Here is a 22,889-nt window from a genome sequence, read left to right as displayed (position 1 = left end):
TGCTTCCTTCTTCTCAAAATTTAATCTTCATATTGTATTGAGAAACAAAACTGTGAAGATATGTTTGTAGTGGGTAAATTTATTGAATTTATTTTCGTTTACTACTTTAAAGTTGCATATAATCAGGATATTAGGATTTAGGTTCCCTAATTTTGTCTTCTTAATTTCAATTTTATCATGAATTTGTTAAAACTAACTTAGGGTTCATGTTAAAATTTGGGGGTTTTATTATACATCATGTTCTATTGATAATTAAGGATTTGGGTATTCATTATTTCCTCTTAATTGATGTTCTATCAAGAAAATTTGATTCAATTTAATAACTAATTGATGTGTGTGAGTGTGATCAAGGGGTTTAATATCTCAACTGTTTTCAGGTATGGATAAGTTTGTGACCAAAACTAAGAGACAGAGAACAACAGATGTTCTATAATTTCCTTCAGTTTCAAGTATTCCAAGTTCACAAGCACCTCCTCCATCTTCTAATACTGATGGTCCACAAGTAGTACCTTCCATCCCTGCTCCTACTTTGCCACAGCAAGCAACTTCTAGTACTGTCCAGGATGAGTTCTCGGTATGGAATCTTCAATCATACCCTGCAATGAGAAAACTAATATCAAGTTATCATCCTAACGATCAAGACAAAGTACGAAGAGCTTACATGAAGATGGGTCCTTGCCAACCTAATAATTTTCCATTTCCACAAAAGGTAATGGGAAAAAAGAACAGAAGATTCAATGAAGCTTGTTTTTTAAAACATGGAAGTTGGTTAGAGTATAGCATATCTAAAGATGCTGTGTTTTGCTTGCCGTGTTATCTTTTTAGAAATTATGTTACGGGTAAAGGTGGCTCTGATGCTTTTGTGAATGCAGGTTTCTCAAATTGGAAGCAACAAGTTGAAAAATTAGATAAGCATGTAGGATGTCAGAACAGTGCACACAATGATGCATATATGAAAAGACGCGAGTTACTGCAGGAAACACATCATATTGAGGCTATCTATCGTCGTCAAAAAGAACAAGAGAGTTTGAGTTACATGATTCGTTTGACAGCTTCAATTTGTGTTATTCGGTTTATTTTATTGCAAGGATTAACTTTTCGTGGCCATGATGAATCTGATGCTTCACATAATCAAGGTAACTTTCTTGAACTTCTTCAATACACAGCTGAACATAATGATATTATCAAGAGTGAGGTTATGAAAAATTCTCCTGGTAACAACAAATTAACTTCGCCGGATATCCAAAAGGAAATAGTGAGTGCAGCTGCAATGGAAACTATGGATGCGATTTGTGATGATATTGAAGATGCTTTCTTTGTTGTTATGGTTGACGAATCTCGTGATGTATCAGTGAGAGAACAAATGGAAGTTGTTATACGTTATGTCAACAAGAAAGGATGTGTTATTGAAAGGTTTATTGGTATAATTCATGTTCTTGAAACGACATCAATTTCATTGAAGACTTCAGTGGATGCATTGTTTTCCAAGTACGGTTTAGATATAATGAGATTGAGGGACAATGTTATGATGGTGCTAGTAATATGCAAGGTTCGACTAAAGGATTGAAAGCACTCATATTAAGAGAAAACCCATCAGCATATGTTATTCATTGTTTCTCGCATCAACTTCAGCTGGCACTTATGCATGTTGCTCAAAAGCATACAGAAGTTGCATTGTTCTTTACTATAGCTAGTAGAGTTGTTACTATTGTTTCTGCAACATGCAAACGTAGAGATGTTCTTCGATAAAAAGAACTTGCTAGAGTGGTAGAACTTGTTGAGAAAGGTGAACGTTTAAGTGGTTCAGGATTGAATCAAGAAGCTGGCCTCAAACGACCTTATGACACGCGTTGGGGTACACATTACAATACATTGTTGAGTTTAATTTTGATGTTTCCATCCGTATTAGATATGTTAGAGATTGTCAGTCGAGAAGGTTCTAGTGAAGCGAGGGGAGAAGCATATGCTTATCAGATCTTGATGCCTACATTTGATTTTGTCTTTACCTTATTTTTGGTAAGGACTTTATTGGGAATCACTAACGAATTGTCGCAAGCTTTGCAAAGAAAGGATCAAGATATTGTGAATGCTATGAACTTGGTGAAGATATCTAAATACCAACTACAGAGAATGAGAGACGGTGGATGGGATGCACTTCTTAGTGAGGTTTCCATGTTTTGTGCTAAAAATAATATTATAGTTCCTGATATGATGTCTACATATGTACCACTAGGAAGAGGACGGCGTAATTTATAGGAAGTGACAAATCTACATCATTATCAAGTTAGCTATTTTTATGAAGTCATTGATATGCAAATTGATGCGCTTAATGATCGATTTGATGAAGTGAACATCGAGCTACTTCTTTGTATGTCGCATTTGAATCCAAGCGACAAGTTTTTAGCTTTTGACAAAGGTGCGTTAATTCGTCTTGCTAAACTATATCCAACTGATTTTTCTCAAATGGATATCATGATTCTCGACCGACAACTAGATACCTTTCTTGCTGATGTTCTTTCTAGTAATGATTTTTCTGAATTATTTGGTATTAGTGCGCTTGCCTGGAAAATGGTTGAAACGAAAAGAAATATAGTGTACTTGTTGATTACATTATCTTTGATATTGCTTGTTGCTACTGCTACTATTGAGCGAGTTTTTTCAGCAATGCATATAGTGAAGAATCGTTTGCGAAACAGTATTGGGAATGAGTGGTTGAACAATTTTTTACTAACCTACATTGAGCGGGAACTTTTTCGCAAGATCAGCACAGACAGGATTAGATAGCGATTTCAAGAAATGGCAACACGTCGCGGACATTGTTGAATATGAAAGCAGTTTGGTTTTTTTTGGTAAAGTATATAAAGTTTTTTTGGGTATAAAATTAGAGAACAATACATGATCGAAGAATGATTTAACTAACATATCTCTAGTATTGTATGTTTTGTTGCTACAAAACGCTACCAGGTGTTGTAATACAATATTTCATGTGTAATGGAAAAAAAAATTTGGGTTATTTATTTTTGTTTCGTGGAGTACTTTTTCTTTGCCCAACCTGTTTCAAAATCATGGCTCCGCCCCTGGAGAGATTACAAGTGATCAGAGAGAATAAAGAGAGTAGGTAGTTTCCTGTAAAGGCCTGATATGATGTGATAGTGGTGTATTAGTAGTGGTGGTGGCAGTGGTGTTAGAAGAGAATTAACTTCTTTGCCATTTTTTTCTTTCTTCACTTTCATCGTCTGTTGCATCACAAAGCTCACTTGATCCTCCTTATGTTTCATCACAAAATCTTATTGAAGCTTTAGTTTCATCTAAAACATTCATAAGTAAGATTATTCAATAGTTGTAAAACGAGCCTGAATTCGTGCACACTCCTTAACGAGTGTATATTTCACATTTCAATCTATATCCTTGATTAATGTAGGGAGTTATATAACGAGAATTGTGATTCTAAACATGGAGGGTAATGGGGCCATCAGTTAAATAATCAACCAATCAGAAAAAACATGTGAAATATACCCTCGTTAGAGGAGTGTAAACAAATTTGGACTCTTGTGAAACGATCTCAACAATTCTTGCTAATCCATAAATGGGATCATATTTTCTAGGATCGTGCCCAATCGGGAATTTTTTTATCCGTGAAATTTGTTTTTAAGGTGTGGCTTTTAGTTGAGGATGTAAATTTGTCAAGTCAGATATGATGTCATGTTACATGTGATTTCCACGATTTTGTTCATACTCTCTCACCATTCTTCACTGATCATCTTAATTTCACTTTTGGATTTTGCTCAAAAAAAAAAAACAAAAAAAAAACAAAAAAAAAATTAATTTGATTTAATTTTGGATTTTCTCGAAAAAAATAAGAAATTTTGGTAGTTACACAGTGTCAGTCTAGATTCTTAGCACCACTAGAATTATCGGATTGACAGTATTTGATGGAGTATGAATAAAATTTGATTTATTAAAAGCGACTTGGTTCACAATTGTACCTCTCCTATATATTTTTTCTTATCTAATTGTTTAAGTGTGAGTGTCTTCCATTTTGCCCCATTTTCGTTCGTTACCTCAACATAAGAAGAAACATTATGGTGCCTTATTTTTAGCTAAGGATGTAGAATGTAGAAAATTGCAACCATTGTGGGTTAAAATTGTGTATCACTCGCTAGCTAAATTAGTCGCGCATAAAGTCGATTTCCGAACAAGAAACTTTTTAGGCCCACTCTTACATTTGATTATACCATTTTGAGAAGACATATTTGCTTAAATAAGAAAGATTATCTATTCTGGACAGATTTTTTGGTTTTTGAGTCTGACAGAGAAAGAGTACAAGTGACAGATAACAGAGAGATCAGTAGTTGCTTGGAAAGGCCAAATCTAATGTGACTTTATTTCTTTCTTTATAGCTGTTACGTGATTGGTTCATTTCTGGTAAGACCAAATTGACCATTATACTTACTGAAAAACATTAGAAAGCTAAAGTACGTGATAATTAAGTGAAGTGAATGCTGCAAAATCGTAATGATTTATAACTACATGATGATAACGTGTTCACTTAATGGTTAATAATAAGTGAAGAATTGCTCTTTTGAAAATCATCTAATATAGAAGTTTTATTGAATACATGAAATATTATCTATTATTTTATTCATATATACAAGACTTAACTTTTTGCTTAATGTATATAGGATTTAACGAGCAACGAATACCATTACTCTGATGTACAGTGGAGGCAGAAGCATGTGCTCTATTCACTATGTAACAAATTTTTAATATCTTTTTAATACGATGTGATTGATTTTTTGATCCAGTATTATATGCATCGGGTAATCAACTTTGAACGATAATTTTGATTCTCATTTCTTCTGTGATTTTTTTTTATAGAGAAAGAAAAAAAATCGTTGAAGGATAATGGTTTACGTTTTCCATACCACTAAAATAAACTATAATCACAAAAATCGGGTGTCATCGCGGATTTGATTACCTTTTACAGTAACAAATCACATACATGGTTCATAAACTTAAGGCCAATCAGTTTTGTAAAGTTGACGAATCTAGCTCTCTTGATAGGAAGGGTAACTTTCTTCGTAGTAAGGCGTGGGATCCCGGTGATTTTATAGTTTTTTTTTATTGATATCGATGGTTTCGAATGGTCTTTCGTAGTCGATCGTTGATTGGCTTCTCTTGCAATTTTACCTAAAGACTCTGTTATGATTTCGTAAAAGATTTGATATTCCACTTGAAGGTGCCACTACTAGGCTATGTTGATGACTTTTAATATTTTTTATCTATTTTCTTTAAGGTTCTCTTTGAGCTCAGACTACTTTTATTTGTTTTAGGGTTTTTATATGAAATCAGTTATTTTGGCCAATTTGTACTACATGTTTAGACTGATTGATAATTTGCTTTTAGGACTTTGAGAACAATATTCTTCATGGTTCAAGCTTCACTTTTGCTAGTTGCTGGACTTGGACATTCTTTAATTGCTGAAACTAGTCATAGCATTTAACGAGAAAAATTAGCTATATATTTTCCATTACCATCCTTATTTCTTCGTAGCTATAAGGCTTAAGGTTATAATGTTGCCGTTGTGTATTTAAGGCTTGTCAATATTAAGCTTACTTGCTTAGGGTTTTGATGCTAATTAATTTTGTCATTTCTTGAGGATTTGTAGTTTTTTTAAAGTTATAACTTAGACAAACACAATATGCATATACATTGGGGTTTTTTCCTATCGTATAAAATCATAAAATATATTAGATAATGTCTCAATCCTTGTCTTATCTTCTATCTGGTACTCTTTCAGTAGCCGAGACAAATATCGTATGATATAGCTCAATTTTGAAGGTTTTCTCTAAATAGCAATATATACTATAGTCTTCCAACTTCGGATAAAGGCATATTAGGATTCCCTTTGTTTTTATATATGTTATTGAAAAAATGCAAATTTTTTTAGAATGTGATGTATTATAAACATGTGTTTTTCGTAAGAATATTTTGAGTAAACTTGAAGTCACTAACATTTATTTACTGTATTCTGTTATGTCTAGCCATGTAATTAAAGAGGCTTGATGGATTGTCTACACATTAATAAGAAATCTTCATCTTCCTTTCCGATGCTTTTTTTCCTTTTTATATTTCATAACACGTTATCACGCATGCAGATTTTCCAACAAAAAAGTATAATCTTCTTTTTTTTAATCCCTTAAAATAGTTTAGTTTTGATTATATAATGGTTTTTATTCTTCACTGCTAATATAAACAAATAATTTGACTCAGTAATAATAAAATAAAATATTTTCTACGACCTTTTCCCGGTCCATATCCACCTTGTTCCATTCTATATCTATAGTATGATTAGTAACAAAAAAGAAAAGAAAAAAGAATAACGTGTTTCTTTTCACGCCGTTGCTTCGGCCTATTCTTGGGATATTTCTATTTTGTTGTTTCTTATCCATATGATATTAATTAGTTAACAAAACAAGATATTCTTATTCTAACAAACATTGGTCATTTTTTGGAATTCAAGAAAGATCAAATCCATATGATATACTTCACTAATTTGAGGCATTGAAAAGAGTTACATTCTTTAAACATTTTTTCTTGATTTAGTGTATCTTCAGTACAATCGTACATATGTTTTCACAAGTCTTAATGCAACTAGACGGTTTGTTCAACCTTTCTACGAGTACATCATAAACAACTTATCTATCCTTAAAATTAAGTATATATGGGATTATTTGTATCTGTTAACAAGTTGACTTCCCACACAATCAATCGAGATGCCTGTTCAAAGGAATGAATTTGTAAGAATACAAGACTCCACTATTTATAGTGTTATGACCAAGGCTTGTTAGGAAAACAAGATACTGCGAACTTCAAAAACCCTGAAGATATGCATTAAAAATATTTATTCCGAAATTTGCAAAACCAATTAAAATTAAAATAACCAACCAATTGATTTTCAAACAATAAACCGATTCATCTCATAGATGACATCTAAGGTTAGCTAGACACATCCATGCACTTTAATATTATGGAAACTAGAGATTCGAGACATGCGAATCTCTGGGATTTGTTAAGCATATAATTCAATACCAAAATAGGCATTGGAAAATACGGATTCAAGGATCTTTCCTTGAGTATCAAATGAATATACTTGTACAATAAGATATTTGAGTTTAACACATGTTCAATTCACTATGTTGACACTTATGAAAATTCCTAGTCTAAATCGTGTACATCTCGATGTCCGTATATGAGGTTGAATCTCATGTTACTTCTTAAGACTAGCCTAAATCCATACTTGAGCTTAAAATTGAGCCTTGCCTTAACCTTAGGGTTGAGACTTGGTTTATGCTTAAGCTTGATCTCATTCTTGAGCTTAGACTTAAGTTTCGTCTTGATCATAAGATTGTATTACATATTAGGCCTAGGTTCGAGTCTCATATTTGCTTTAGGCTTGCTAAAACTTGAGGCTAGTCTTAAGCTTAGTCTTGAGCCTCGCTTAATATTATGCCTCAGCACCGCCTATGATATTAATGAGTCGTGTCATTGTTAGAGCAATGCTCGGTCGAAGTCGCAAGAGTTGCTATCTCAAGCTTGTTTGTCAAGTTTAGTTTCAAAAATATAAGTCTTGATTTCTAGTATACTTATAGCTAAGTCTCGGATTAGGATTGAAAGTGTAGTTGAGCTTTAGACTTCACGGCGTTCATCGATCAAAGACGGAGAACTACTAAGGGGAGCTTGTGGAACTCCATTAACAAAAGGTATGTGGAGACTTGAACTCATCTATCACTCAAAAGTTTATCTACTCCATCTCCTATTTGAGACAAAAGTCGTATACATTAGCACCCGAAAGTATTAGATTGTATGATCCATAGATGGCAGTAGATTCTTAGCAAAGTTAGTAGTTACGCGGTGAGAGTTGAGATTCTTAATTATCACCCGAAAGTATTAGATTAGCAATCTCACATGGCACTAAACTGTGACAATCATATATTGTCGGCACTGAATTGGGAACACGAGCATTAGTCGTTGCATCAATGATTTCAATAGGAAGATAAGCGACTGCAGAATTACTTAGCTTAGGTATCCATATTGTTTGCTCAAACTATACTAGTTTTGATTTTCTTTTATCATTTCGTAGAGTTTAGAGAAGTTACTACTATAATACTATTGGATATAATCCAGTTTAAAATCCATGGCGGAACTAGAAATCTTACACTTAAGGGGCTTGACAAACTGGTCAGGATTTCGCAATATTTTGTAGTGGACTCAAACATAAATTTTAGACATGTTTACAGGTAAATTTTAGTAAGAAAGCCGGGATTAAGCCGGAATGGCTTGTCTAAACTCTAAAGTGGATTATTATAGTATTCTTTTAAGGTATTGTCCAGTCTTATAATTGTGGTGGGCTTCAAAAGTACCGATCATTTATTTTCTTAAAGTCCAAGCTAAAATTGCTGGCAATGATGTGGCACGGAATCAACCTTAGGTTAGCTCGTGCTGACTCTCTCTAGGCTAGTTGAGAGAGGCCCCATGCCGACCTTAACCCTACCCGTAGTCAAGCAGCTAGTTGTACCGGATATCTGTTGCCTAGTTAGCCATTGAATCGGTCGGTACTTGTCAGTGAGAATAGAAAGAGGACAACCGCACATTCAATACTCACTCCACATCTACGTCGGAGATAGAATTCCATAAAATGATCTCCAAATGAGATCTACATCTACACACTGAGAGCGGAAAGAGGTGCAAGGAATTAGGGTTGTTTTTTTTATCTGAAATTGAAGAAATTAAATGGAGTTCTGTAAATTGAAGAGTGGTGGTGTTTTTGTATGGGAATGTGGTGCGGTCAAGATACAACAACAACCGATCAGAATTGAAAAAGCATTATGATATTTCCTCTCACAACAATCCTGCATCAGCCCTTGTGGTTTTTATACAGATCTTTTGATGGGGTTTATCTTTTCCAGCTCATGGTATAGCTGTTCCTGTACGAGGACATTGTACGGGATGGATGTTCAAGCTCTTCCAGTTTTCTGTAACATTTTTTCTCTTCTGAATGCTATGAGTAGAGGCCTAGAGGGATGATGGTTTGGGAGTATAATATGTCATCAGAAGAAGAAAGAGAGAAATGGTAGCTTGGGAGTTGGGAGTTGAGAGTATTGGTGAGTAGTGGAGACTGTTATTGCAATGGGTGTATCCATATCTGATTCTGGTAATTGGAGCTTACTTTTCAATTTGTTGTATAATTTTTTTCTTCTGAATCTATAAATGTTGTTATAAATTTGTTTCATGACATATATCTCCCTGCATTTTTGTTGATGAGTTGAAATCAGTTCTGTTAATCCTCAGTCACTCCTATCAACCTGACAACTCCATATCAGAGTCTGTAATTCAGGTTGTAAGAATTTTATTTGTTTATATATCTAAAAGCATCCAGTCTATGCCGGTTTTGAATTGTGAGAGTAAAATGATGTCTCCCAGCTTGTGCTTAGCTCCGTTTCCTGCCTGTTGCCTTTTTCATAGATGAGAGTCGGATAACTTCTACACTAAACGTTTAATTGTAGATTTGTGGTGCTTCATTTCGGCCATAGCAGTTTCTCACAGATCAAAATAAGCAGATAAAAAACTAGCAAAAGGGCTTGTGTCGTTATAGTCAACTTGGGTAGTTAGGAAATTGGACAATTCATCATTTTGCTACAACAATGCATAGATAGAGAAAAGCAATTTTTGTAACTTGAGAAATATATTTTATACTGAGACACTACATTTGAGAAAGTGATGAACTTACCATAAAGACTACCAACTTCTTGCAGGGAAGGCGATGGCACTGCCCCTAGTGGTGATGAAGAAGCTCCCTTAGCTCCATTCGGTTGAAATTGTTGTGGTTCTTGTTGCATTGCTCCACTATGCCGATGATGAAATTGGTTTTGTTGATTAGCAAAAGCAAGTTGAGAAGTAAGATTATCCAATTTCTGTGAAATGGTCTCAGCAATTCCTGCCAACCCATGAACAGGATCAGACATTCTAGCCCCTGCCTCCATTATGATTGTCTCAACGCCAAATGCTGTTCCGTGTAAGCTGATTGGATTAGCTTTCTCAAGTTGCTCGCACCAAAAGCATTAACAACATACTGGAAATCTTCTCCCCCTTCGTCTGAAGGGGAAAATGGAACAAAGGGTCTCAGAAATGGAAAAGCATGATATGTCATCTCACATTGCTGTTTCTTTCTGAGGATTATGGTAAAGGCGAGATCTTATTTGCATATTCTGCAACATTTTCTCTTCTGGTCTCTATGAGGTTTAGGAGTATAATATGTTGTAATCAGAAGCCTTTGATCTGATATTATCATGTAATAACTACCTAATCAGAAGAAGAAAAAGAGAGGGTGATTCTGGTAGTGTTGTACTTATGTGGACATAGAAATCATGAGTTTGGAGCTTCCATTTCAATTGCTAGAGATAAATTTCTCTGTGAATCTTATTTAGAATTTTAGACTTACTTCATCTATAAATGTTGTCAGCGTTTCAATTGTTTAATGTAGCAAAGCCTCAACCGATATCTCCCTGCAGTTCTGTTGTTAAATCAGTTTTGTTTACCTGCACATTTTTCATTGTTCATTATTGTTTACTTAGAAATTGGGCATTTTAGAGCAATCAGACTCTTGTAAGTGAGCATCTCTTAATCCGTGGTTCGTCAACATTTGTGGAGCACTTGACACTGCCCTTGTTTTCCTGACTGAGATTCAACAGAGTTTTGTAGGATTTCGTTGTTTACTTGAACGGAAGTCTTGGCCAATCTTCAGCATTGTTCCACCACTTGAACACAACACCACGGCTACATTTAAATTCACTTTCAACCCATCAGAATCCTTGTTATGGTGCTTCAGTTTGGCTACAGCAGTGTCTCCCAGATTAGTATAAGCGGATAATAAACTAGCAAAAGGGCTTTGTGTGACTATGTCCTTATAATCGACTTGAGCAGTCAGGAAAGTCGACAATTCATCATTTTGCTAGAGCAAAGCACAGATAAAGAAGATCAATGTTGTCAAACATTAACAACTTGAAGAAAAAGATTCTGCTGACATAGTGCATTTTGTGAAAAATATAAACTTACTTTAAGACCATCGCCAGTATCGTGCGGGGAATGCGGAAGGAGATTATTGTACTTGATTAACAAAAGCAAGTTCAGAAGTAAGATTATTCAATTGCCGCGAAGGGTCTCAGCAATTCCTGCCAACCCGTGACCAAAACCAGATTTTCTAGCCCTTGCCTCCATTATCATGGTCTCCGCCGCTAAACGTTGTTCCGGGCCAGCTGATTTGATTAGCTTTGTGAAATTACTTGCACCAAAATCTTTGACAACATTCTTGAAATCTTGCTCTGTTGCTCAAATCCAAAATAAATTAGCAGCAACATTCGCCAACAATATATCAAAGACGAGAAATGTTCTAATATTTAATTCAAGTTCCACGGCATTATTCCATTATTCATCATCTAAACTAAATGGGAATTGAAAAAAAGGAAAATAAAATAAAAATACAACCAACAACTAGAGAATGCTTCCATAAGAAAATAAAACAAAAGAACAAACCCAGACCCCCTTCTAATCGATAAAGAGTTTCTTCCTTTTCATTTCAGATCATAACAAGACTCTGCAGTCTTTCTACTAGCATCTTAACAGCAACTCGAAAGACATTCTCAAGATAGATCTGAGCACACCTCTTGCAAGTGATGAAGGTAGAACCTACATTAAGGGAATAGAACTTAGGTGGGCTAAGTTACAATAAGTTGTTGCAGCGACAGCCGACAGAGATGGGACTGGCGCCACTATTGCTGATGAAAACTCCCTTAGCTAAAATCCATCAAAACTGTTTTGGCAAAACTTGTTTCTCTGGCGATGAAATTGGATTTGTTGATTAACCAAATCAAGTTCAGAAAGAAGAACATCCAATTTCTGCGAAAGGGTCTCAGCAAAACTTGCTAACCCATGAACAGGATCTGACACTCTAGCATTAGCTTCCATTATCATTGCCTCAGCTGCTATATGTTGATCTGACGGCTTAGCTTTTTTCATTAGCTTGATGAAATTGTTTGCACCAAAAACTCTAGCGACATTCTGGAAATCTTCCTCTCTTTCTCGAGGGAAAATTGGAGCAAAGGGACATTCAAGCGGACATTTTCTCCTTTGATACTTGCACGCTGCACATGCTGCTTTCTGATTCTTCGGCATCTGTGGCGAATTCTACAAATGAGTAGTAAAAATATGGAATCAAAGAACAAGAAATGAATCAATAAGATGGGTTTGGAATCTGAAATTTAGATACTACTGAAAATGGGGAATGAGACTTAGATGCAAGAATCTCATTTAAAATAGAGTAATTATAAGCACATTAAATACAAAGATTTAGGTACTCTGAATTCTAACATTAATTTAAGGAAGTTACTATAAAATCACAATTCTTATTGTTCATGAACCTTATCAGATTGTAAAACCCCATTACAGTTGTCACGCTTTAATTCTTTAAACACCTTGAAATTTTGCTTCCATATTAAGAAGAGAAAAAAATCAATTCGTCAAGCAAATTTTCCAAAAAAACTAGGATCTGAATTGAGGAGGGGGGTCAGGTACAATATCCTCTCCCACTCATGTATGGTTTTAACACGAGAAATACAAGAACAAAATACCGCTGACAAAGACAATTATGACAGTCAACTTCTCAACATTAAAGCTTCAAATCTTAGGAAGCAAAACAAAGAAAAGGCGAGTTTTGTGTCTATGCACGAATCTCCTGAAAGATCCCCACCCCAGTGAACAACTTAAGCACCCAATGACATACAGGTAAAGCCCAAAAGCTCTTGCCCCTCAAAGTACTGACGTTATTCAAAATTTGCGACAATATTCCATTTTTTAAGCCTTAAAGTTGCCTTATTGCCTTGTTGGCGATTCAGTCAATACTCATCTGAATCCTAACCTCAAAGGGTTCTCATTTTTATACATTTGAGAATTCTATAAGTTCAATCGGAAAAAAATCTTACACTTTTTGCAATCAGAAAAAAAAAAGACCCTACTACAGAATTTTCAAGTCAAAGTGAAAAAAATTGAGTTCATATCTAAATCTGAACAGCGGAGAACCATTAAACAAAATAAAGAGAAGTTCAAGCGGATCTACTTACTTTTTATCTCCATTCTCTTATCAGATTGAATGATGGATAACCTTTTCCGGATAACCCTCGCCCACACCTTTTTAGCCGCCCGCCCTCTGAACACATAACACTCAGAAAATGAATTAAGCAAGTAATAAATAAACTAAGTGTACCTACAATTTAAGAGTTCGAAAGAAAGGTTTTTTTTTTACCGTCTTGCCGAACTCGTTCCTGGACTCCAACATATGTGGATACACTAGGAAAACTTAACCCCACACAAAATTTACAGCAAGTAATCTTGACATCCATCTACACATACATAATCCAATGTCAATCTAGACATCTAAGACACCTATCTCAGCAGGAAACAATGTTCTTATAGTGGGTGCCAGGTAAAATGGGATCAAGAACTCAACTTCTTCGAAAGGTGAAGGGAAATACCATTTTCAAACATAGCAAGAAATTGATGCAAAGTTACTAGTAGAGACAGACAATTTAGAACTTGCCGAAATGTTTCCCCTGTTATGGGTCTACATACTCATTAGGAAAAATCCAACACAACACCAAAGTCTCGCGTTCCCACCACCAACAAAAAAAAAATTAACAACCAGTCACTTAGAATACATGAATAACGAGGACAAACACAACTGATCATTCAGATTCATGAAATAGTACTTATTTGAGTAAACCACTAATATCCGTTCTGCTTCTTCTGAATGCAACACACACAGTGGCAGGACCAGCATAGATCAGGGAGCATTTGCCCCCCACAAGCCCTGCCGTTTCACTCAATGTTTCCTCCCCTAACACACCAGACCTCCATAGGAGCATGTCTGTCTCAATCACAGCACACATAAGATATAGTTTTCAATGTCATGGGTACAGAATGGAATCGTAAACTGATAACCTCAGTCTGTCATTAAAATAATAATACCATGAGAAGAATATAAACAAATGAATCCAATTGAAAATCAATAACGACTAAGACAATTGAGGGATGAGTTTTTAGAAAAGGAAACACTGACCTTAACACAGATAGAGGAAGGTCTGTAATGGCGAATTGGTGATGGCTTAGAGTGCTGGAAAGGGAATTAAGGAAACAACTCAATCAAATAGTAATACCTAATACCCTTTCCAAACACTCTAATTCATCACCAATTAAGCCTGCCAAAACAATGAATCACCAATAGCTGATGCGTTACTCAACAAAATAAATCTGTATGATCTCTGAGAAATTGAGGGGGTTTGTGAGAGAGAAGGTGAAGAAATCATCGATTTGTGGAGGTATAACTGCCCTTGTGGTGTGTGGGAAAGGAAAGCAAGTTATCAATGATTATCACGAACAAATGACCGTAATTACCCTTAGAGTCTGTTTGGTTGCGAGAGTTGGATGATTATGACCACATGGCTAATAGCCTAATACCAAAACTCATGCTAAGATGTGACTAGGGGTGCACAACGAGTAGGGTGGGTAGGATATGGCCCATTTTGCCACCCTACCCGCTAACCGGTGGCTAAGAAATTTTTTACCCGTCATTAAACGGGTAAGTAAGATCTTATCCCACGCATTAATTGGCGGATCGGGTAGGATAGGGTGGCGGGTATAACCGTTGTCTCTTTTTTTTTTCCAGGACTTTCTGGTTAGTATTCACTACATGTGTATACAGAAAATAGTTCCAAAAAACAAAAGAAATAAATCTTGCAACAACAGAACAAATATGATCCAACCTATCTAAATATGTACCCAATGGTACTGCCAATCTAACTAGGAAAAAATGAACAAACAAAAGTATCCTGCTAGGCACAAAGCCATTTATAGTCTCAAGAAATGAGTAAATCGACGATGAATCCCAGCCCAATTCCATGTTCTTCACGTGACCTTGTTCTTCATATAACAGTATCATCATCAAAAGATCTTCATATTGACCTTCTTCTTCAATCATCATCTACGATGATGGAATAAGTACTAAGATCACAAAATAAATCTACATAACATATCAGTTCAATTTAATGGAATCAGTTGCAGCTGCATAACAGATAAATTGTATCAAAAATTCATTTCTTTTATTTAGAATGATCTTTGATTCTATATGCAAGTATAAACACGTAAAAATACAAAGCGTGGAATATCAATATGTACTCTTCAAGTAGCCAAAAGACCAAGTATCAATTTTAAACCAATTCCAGATTATAGTCTTGGACAGTTATAAAATGGATACATAATTATGCAAAAAGTGTTTATGCAATAAAACCTGCTCTTTGGCCATCATCTATATAAAGAAGTATTACATGAAGTACTAAAAGAAAGGTGGAGTACCTCTAATCACTATGAACTCAGATAATCAACTGTATGTTTCAAGATATCACTATGCATCTATAGTTTTGTACGTATAATGTATCCACTATCTCTGTAGCTTAACAACTATTGAGAATCTCAATGCACTGAGGTAGGCAACATAAGTATAGTGTATTTACATATAATTAATGAGCACGAAAAGTTGATAGTGTAGCACGTAGTATAATGAGTTAGAAGGATCCATGTAAAATTCAATAGAAGCAAGTTACATACCTGACTCTACGACATCATCCTCTTTATCTTCATCTCCAAGTGTAGATGGATCCATATCAATCGGTGTCCTCAACCAGTTCTGTAGGAGAATCAATGCTTCCACAATTCGGGGTCTTAAAGAACTGCGGAAATGACCAAGTATTCGCTTTCCAGTACTGAAAGCAGATTCACTTGCAACTGAAGAGACGGGAATAACAAGTATGTCTCTTGCTATAAGTGACAGAATATCAAACCTTGCAGCATTGCTTTTCCACCAAGTCAATATATCAAACTTTGAACCTTCTTTCTTGTCTTTTGTTGGTGAGTAAATCTGTTCCGATAAGTATCTTTCCACCTCTGATTTGTCAAAATCCTCCATTGAAGACAACTGGGTTTTACGTTCTTCTCTATGGGCCTTATATCTTCTCTTTCTATGTAACGTAGAACTAGAACTAGAGCTCTCTTGACTAGGACTACCACCAGTTTCACCTACAGATTCTGACGAGGCTAACACACTTCATACACCTGCATATTCTGCCTTATAAGCTGTAAATAATTCATTAAAATCCTCTTTCACTTTATCTAACCAATTTTTTACCAATCTTTGTTTCATCCAAGGAATATCATGCATAATCAAATTTTCTAGTATTACTTGCAGTCCACGTTCTTTTTCTCTTGGATCAAGAAGCACGGCAATAAACAATAAAGGATTCATGTTTTTATACTCACCCCAATACTTGTTGTATTTAAGTAACATCTTCTCACCCATATGGCTTAAGTGAGGATCATAATGAGCTTTTTGCCATTCATTTAACTCTCCACATACATCACAAATTTCCGCCAAAAATGTATGCGAAGTGACATATGTAGAACCAGAAAACTCAACAGTTTCTTCGTAAAATACCTGCAGAAACAGTACTAATTGTTATCGACTGTTGCGTCCATAGAGATGGATGTTGTCATAGCAAAACTTGCAATAAATTTTCTCCAGTTAATAATGCATATTAAACCATGTACAGTAATAACACCCTGCAGGGCCTGTACCATTCAAACTATGCTATTCTAACAAGACACATAATCACAAACACAAACACTCGGAATGAGCAATTTCAATTACAAGGATATGTGCATCGGTCAAATGTGAGTTTCTCAATGATTACACTTCACACTCTGAAGCATGTATTCTAGAACATACTAGCATAGATAAATGCAATGTTGGACATTCTAAACATGAACAAACAAGAAAGGCAGTACATTGCACTTCAAAGTGAACGCAATTAATAATTCATGAACTGCCAAAAATCACAAACTAATCATATATTGAGATGGTGTAAAGAGAAACACTACAGTAACTCATATATTGAGATAGGGTTATTCCGAGTGATAAATTTAACCTTAGTGATAAAAATAACTACATTGCAGTAAAGGTAATGAAAGAAAAAAATCTAAGTTTTATAGTCTTAATCCTACCCATATTTGAACATATACAACCCTGTTTCCGCTATTTCTTTTTTACGATGGACCATAGGAATGGACCCAGTGTGATACTAGTTTGAAGATCTTGTATTAGTGACAACTGACAAGTGACAGACGAGGCAAGATTCAACGAGTAATCAACAAAAGTTAAGACTAACCACCTTGTTTATCGCAATCTACAATCTATCTACTGGTTTCAGACCTTGTTTTGTATCATGCAATCAGTTCTAAGTTTCAGACCTTGTTTTGTTTCATGCAATCAGTTCTAAAATGGTTGATAAAGAAAGATAAAATACCTGTAAAAACTGAACTAGGACTCGAGCATTATCCCAATCATACTTTTCAGGAGCATGCACACGAGGCTTTTTCTTCTTGGCTTTTCTCCGACCAGCTACGGGTTCTTCGGGAGCATCAGAATCAGATGAAGTAGATTCATATTCATTGGGAACATCTGTACTGTCAATAACATCAATATTAACACCCATTTCTGGTTCATCGGGAATATCGAAGATAAACCTCTCACGAAATGCTTTATCTGACCGTGCTAGCCTTATAAAGGCCTTTTCATATTTTTCCGCGGAATCCAACATCAAATAAATGGAGTTTCATCTTGTTTTCACATCTAATATTAATCCATTTTTATACTCAATTCTTTCGTTAAATACAGCTTCTAAGAACTTCTTCATCCTAGCAGGAGAGGCTGTGACGTATTTAAAAACTGACCTGATTCTTGCCACTGAAGTATTATACTTCTTCAACCCATCCTTAACAACTAGAGCTAATACGTGGGCAGCACATCTGACATGCAAATGTTTACCTCCAACAATTGATGATCCCCAACTGACAACTCTCTCCTTGACATATTCTATTATTTTTTATTTGCAGATACATTATCGAGAGTGATGGTGAACACTATCTCAAGCCCCCACTCGATCAAACACTTCTCCAATGTTCTTCCAATATGTTCACCTCAATGACTAGTGATTAAACAAAAACATATGATTCTTTTGTGTAATTTCCAGTGGTCATCGATAAAGTGGGCAGTAACTACCATGTAGTTGTAGTTCTGAATGGACGTCCAAGTATCTGTTGTGAGACAAACTCAAACCTTGTTCACCTTGAAATAGTTCACCAACTTGGCCTTTTCAGTCACAAACAGCCTGCAGATATCACGATAGACGGTTATCTGAGATGGAAGTTTGAACCTCGGCTCAAGATACCTACAAAATGATATGAACCCTTCACCCTCAACCATTCGGAAAGATTATTCATCTGTGATTATCAAGTCTCTCCTACATGTTTCTTGAAAAAACGTAGCCCCAACCATACGTTGCTGATCTCCCAGATTGCTAGGCTGTGCAGATTCTACTGTATCCAAATACTTCTGACACTTAGTCAAATGCCAGTTCAAATTAGATGTTCCATAGTCCTTACCACCAGCCTTATATTTACCACCTTCACAGTAGTTATACTTCCCCCATGTAATACCAGCTTCATCAACACTCCTTTCGAAATGATCCCATACCCAAGATGTTCTCTTCCGCTTCATACTTTCTATGACCTCAGGTTGATAAGATGGTGGAGGTGGAGGTGGCGGAGATGCAACCGCACTGGCCCTTCGTTGCACAGATTGAGATGCATCTTGAGAGGGAATAGGAGGTATCGTTGACATCACTTCTGTAATCTCAACCATGTTTCCTCAGTGAGGAAATATGAGGGAATAGGAATTCTCACACTAAGACTGCACAAACTAAACCATGTTTAGTGACTTTTCCTGATGTGAAGAAATATGTTTATGACAAGGTAACTAGACGAAATCATAACCAACAAGAATCACGGGATCATCCTTTACAGCTTTATCCTAGTGAATATTTTCCAATTCTAACTACGACCTATCAAGAACAACCCAAACTTATGCTTACTCGTGACTGCTAACACATGGTATTTGTTGCGTCGACTAATTTTACGGCATCTATATCTCACTCATTACTCAACCGATTTGGACATAGTTTATATGAGCATAAACAACACCCAGCGTACTACAAATTACGTTTATGGAGTTAATTTTAATTAAGTCTCTAAGATACATAATTAAGTCCATACATATAGTCCAGTAAACGAAATATCATTACATGAAATCATATAATTCAAATAATAAGGACTTGATTGAACTCTAACTATTTTGCATATCTAAGAGCTACCCAAACATCAAAAACATATGACATACGTAGAACTGAAAATCAGAGAGAGGATAATAGACCAAGAAATGGATACACTTGGCCCCTGCCTTACTTGGCTATGTCATCAGCTAGGTGATTTTTCAGTTCTACATATGTCATCAGCTAGGCATAAACAAAAACATGTACCTTTGTTTCTACACGTAATTAATTAAGCAGCGTCACCTCTCAGAAACAAGAACCACAACACTAAAGAAACGACACTGTGAAACGCATCATAATGAGACAGATACAGATTATACAGAAGAAAATAACAAGAAACAAAAATATCAAAAGATAAAAACATCCCACAACCCCAGCAGACTCATAACCCCAAAAATAATTAGAACTTTAACGAGCTAAGCTACGATTAAATCTTAACAAATTAACGCTGTCACCGTCATTTGTGTTGGGACATGGATATTAGTGGTGGGAGGAAGACAAGAATCCTTGATATCACTCTCATAACTCTTGAAGAGTGAGGAAGGCTAGTAGTCATGGTGAAACAAGTTATATTAATTATGGAATGAGAAGTTGGGCCGTTGAGATTCCTAAGAAAGATATAAGACAAAAGCATAAGTTGCTGTGGAAGAAGTAAAAAACAACAGGACAAAACATAGAAACTTAGAATCTCGCTCAAATGCAATAAAAATCTAGAAAAACAGAAATGAAAAAGTGAACTTTTCCTTCCAAAGAGATTTAGAGAAATAAGTCAATGCCAATGATATAGATGGATGGATATCAAACAGCAACAAACAATAACCCTAAATAAAGCAAAAGCAAAGCTAGCTAGCTAATTGCATCTATGGTGGCATATCCAGTTCTACACGATTCCACTCATTTTGGCTTCCTAACAACAAAATGAAGGACCCCACATAAAAATTACTTAAACTACACATAATCCTCCTAGTATTTGGGTAAAAAAATGGAAAAAAAGATCTGGGTTTAGTGAATTTTCACCTGAAAATTAGTTTGGATTTCAAATCAGGAATTAATTGAGGAGGAGGAGAAGGAAGAACCACTTATTAAACACTTCATTAGCTTTGCACACTCAGATTCCTCTATTCTGCAACAAATTCATATTAAACAATGTACATCAATAATCTCAATTAAGATTAGCTATGGTTGGAACTATGTCTAATCAATCATATATTGGAACTGTCCTAATCAATTAAGATTACTTAATATTGTATCCTGCAACATGCATGAAATCGTAAAACCCTATGATTTTTTCAATCAATTTAACACAAAAAAAAATAAAAAATGAAACAAAATAAAATTTGAAGTTAGATCTTACCTTGAATCAACCAATTAAAGGGTTCTAAATGAGATCCGTTAATAGCTTTGAATTTTATATGTAACTTGAGAGGTGTGAGAGGTACTGATAAATCAGATAAAGAAGGGCTTTATGCTTCTGCATTATGGCTTCACAAGAATCATCCTAAAACTCTAGCTATTAATCTCAAAGCCATGGCTGATTTCGGATACTTCAAAGATTTATCTGAGAATTATTGAAGAAATGGTTGAAGGAGAAAACAATGTGGAAGAAAACGAGAATTGTTTACTTCTGTATTACTGATTTAGATCGATTTGACAAAAGAAATGGAGTTCACATTTTACCCCTTGTTTGATTTAAAATAACGGATCAATGGGCACGAGATAAAAAAAAAGGACAGGGATTATTTTGTCTTTTACATATATGAGGCGGGTAAGCGGGTAGGGTAGGATAATTCAGGGTTTTATCCGTCATCCTACCCATTTGACGGTAGATAAATAATGTTTATCCGTCACCCTACGCGTCAATAGCGGGTAGGATAGGATACGGGTAAAAATTCTGATGGGTACGACAGAGTGGCGGATAAGGGTAGGATATGTGCACCCCTAGATGTGACTTCATTGGTTGAGTTCCATCGGTAGTTTGCTTCTACCTGACTCAGACTGACTCGTCTGGATTCGAATCAACTAGAAATCTGATTCATTACAATCTGACTCAAAAATTATCAATTAGTAGAATTATATCCTTTTTTGAGCCCAATCAAATATGTGCCCACTGAGTCGGATATCTAATTCAAATATCCATGAGTCAGATCTCGAATCAGATATCAAAAAAAAAAAAAACAAATGATTAACATCCGACATGTGTCGAATTAGATTCAGATCACAGATCAAACTCAAACGAATAAGGTGGTTTTGATGGGTTTTTTTCCTCCCTAAATTAATCAAGGTGTATGCATATACATATGACTCAAAATCTACTGACGTTTAACCAAAATCCATCCAGTGACTCAAATTATGTATGTTTATCCTAAATTTGTCATGTAACCCAAAATATATATTCTCTCCGTCTCTAAAAGATACGCACAAACCTGCCTATCTTTTAGATACGGAGGGAGTACGTCATAACTCGAAAAGTTGATATAACCTACGCGAATCGAAAATAGAATTTTACCACAAGAAAGAATTATGCTTGGTAAAAAAATCTGAAGAAACTTAAAAAACTTTGAAACCAAATCGGGTAGACTTTGGATTTCATACAATTCAGATGACAATAATCGAATAAGAAAACAAACGAGTCCCAAGCTAATTGAAAATTAATACTACTCCTAATTTGTTCACTCGGACACCTTTTGATGTTTCAGGTTATAGGTTCTAATTTGTTCTCTCTTAGCCAACATCCACTTCAGGTTATCGGCATTACGTTTTTCTGCATTATCCAGCTTCCACTGGTTCACCCACAGCTTAGTAGAATAAATCATGGCACCATCGTACGCATCCTTCCAAATAATTTCTCTAAGTACAGTAGGAAATTCGCTAGGTTTCACCACCCTTTTGTTCTTGAAATGCTTTGCTAGAAAATATGCAGCTTGAATGCCGCGGAAACTCCAAAATGAAAATTCAAGCCTGCCATCATCAAACCTTTCCTCAACCATTCTCCTAATATCTTTGATGATTCGGAATAACCGTCTGAATTCGCATTGTTTGACATCACGAAATTCCTCTTGCACACACTTCTCGCAAAATACCGTCTGCGTTATTGTTCTTGTAAATCTGCCGCCACGGTGCACGTGGCTACAACAACATCCTGGGATTTCTATAATCTGCATTGCCATCCTTGTAAGTCTCAATGATACGCAGCGCACTATTAGCATGGCATCCGTTCCATAAGCTATAGCAAGCTTTAAACCCCTTTGCAGCGCTTTTAGCAGGTAATAAAGGTATGATCCGCCTTTAGAGGACCATGCATACGCACTTATTGGTTTTCCTCCAGGATCACGAAGGATAACTCCATAACCCCCTAGTCCTTCTTTCTTTTTGTAATAGCTATATATATCAAGCTGGTACTTTACATAACCAACAAAATCATCTTTAGAGAAGGTTCCATTGTCAACCCACGAAGCAATCCATTGTTGTTTATCCGGAATTTGTATATTAAACCGCCTAATCAATATAGCCTTCAAATGGTCATTTTCAAAACTCTGATTGTCGTCTTCTTCTATCATTCGC

The 22,889-nt window shown here is 35.6% G+C and overlaps 2 protein-coding genes and 1 long non-coding RNA gene across 4 annotated transcripts; 2 read left to right on the top strand and 1 right to left on the bottom strand.

Moving 5' to 3' along the window:
- Positions 1–330: 330 nt before the first annotated feature.
- On the top strand, positions 331–2,256 carry LOC113311805 (zinc finger MYM-type protein 1-like). Its single transcript, XM_026560605.1, has 4 exons — positions 331–377; positions 460–1,549; positions 1,633–1,729; positions 1,910–2,256. The coding sequence occupies exons 1-4, from the start codon at positions 331–333 to the stop codon at positions 2,254–2,256; spliced, it is 1,581 nt and encodes a 526-aa protein (XP_026416390.1).
- Positions 2,257–2,310: 54 nt separating this feature from the next.
- Positions 2,311–2,784, top strand: LOC113311804. Its single transcript, XM_026560604.1, has one exon. It carries the CDS (start codon positions 2,311–2,313, stop codon positions 2,782–2,784), a length of 474 nt encoding a protein of 157 aa, XP_026416389.1.
- Positions 2,785–11,436: 8,652 nt separating this feature from the next.
- On the bottom strand, positions 11,437–14,430 carry LOC113308965. 2 transcript variants are annotated; one of them, XR_003340232.1, is made up of 4 exons: positions 13,587–14,057; positions 13,358–13,454; positions 13,176–13,261; positions 11,437–12,243 (listed from the first exon to the last, which is right to left on the bottom strand). It is a non-coding gene; the product is annotated as an uncharacterized LOC113308965 (long non-coding RNA). The 2 variants fall into 2 exon arrangements; XR_003340231.1 differs by lacking the exons at positions 13,358–13,454; positions 13,587–14,057 and adding an exon at positions 14,171–14,430.
- Positions 14,431–22,889: the final 8,459 nt, after the last annotated feature.

The sequence above is a fragment of the Papaver somniferum genome, chromosome 9, assembly GCF_003573695.1.
Source record: "Papaver somniferum cultivar HN1 chromosome 9, ASM357369v1, whole genome shotgun sequence".
Classification (NCBI taxonomy): domain Eukaryota; kingdom Viridiplantae; phylum Streptophyta; class Magnoliopsida; order Ranunculales; family Papaveraceae; genus Papaver; species Papaver somniferum.
Note: the sequence above shows the minus strand (reverse complement) of the source record. Positions and strands in the feature narration are given on the sequence as shown.

What these genes read in the sequence shown, in the direction of transcription:
- LOC113311805 (XM_026560605.1), top strand. Translation starts at nt 331, where the DNA reads ATGTGTGTGAGTGTGATCAAGGGGTTTAATATCTCAACTGTTTTCAG. An exon ending in AATATCTCAACTGTTTTCAG is followed by an intron (nt 378 to 459) that starts GTATGGATAAGT and finishes AAGTATTCCAAG; the next exon opens with TTCACAAGCACCTCCTCCAT. An exon ending in TGGTGCTAGTAATATGCAAG is followed by an intron (nt 1,550 to 1,632) that starts GTTCGACTAAAG and finishes CATCAACTTCAG; the next exon opens with CTGGCACTTATGCATGTTGC.
- LOC113311804 (XM_026560604.1), top strand. Translation starts at nt 2,311, where the DNA reads ATGCAAATTGATGCGCTTAATGATCGATTTGATGAAGTGAACATCGAG.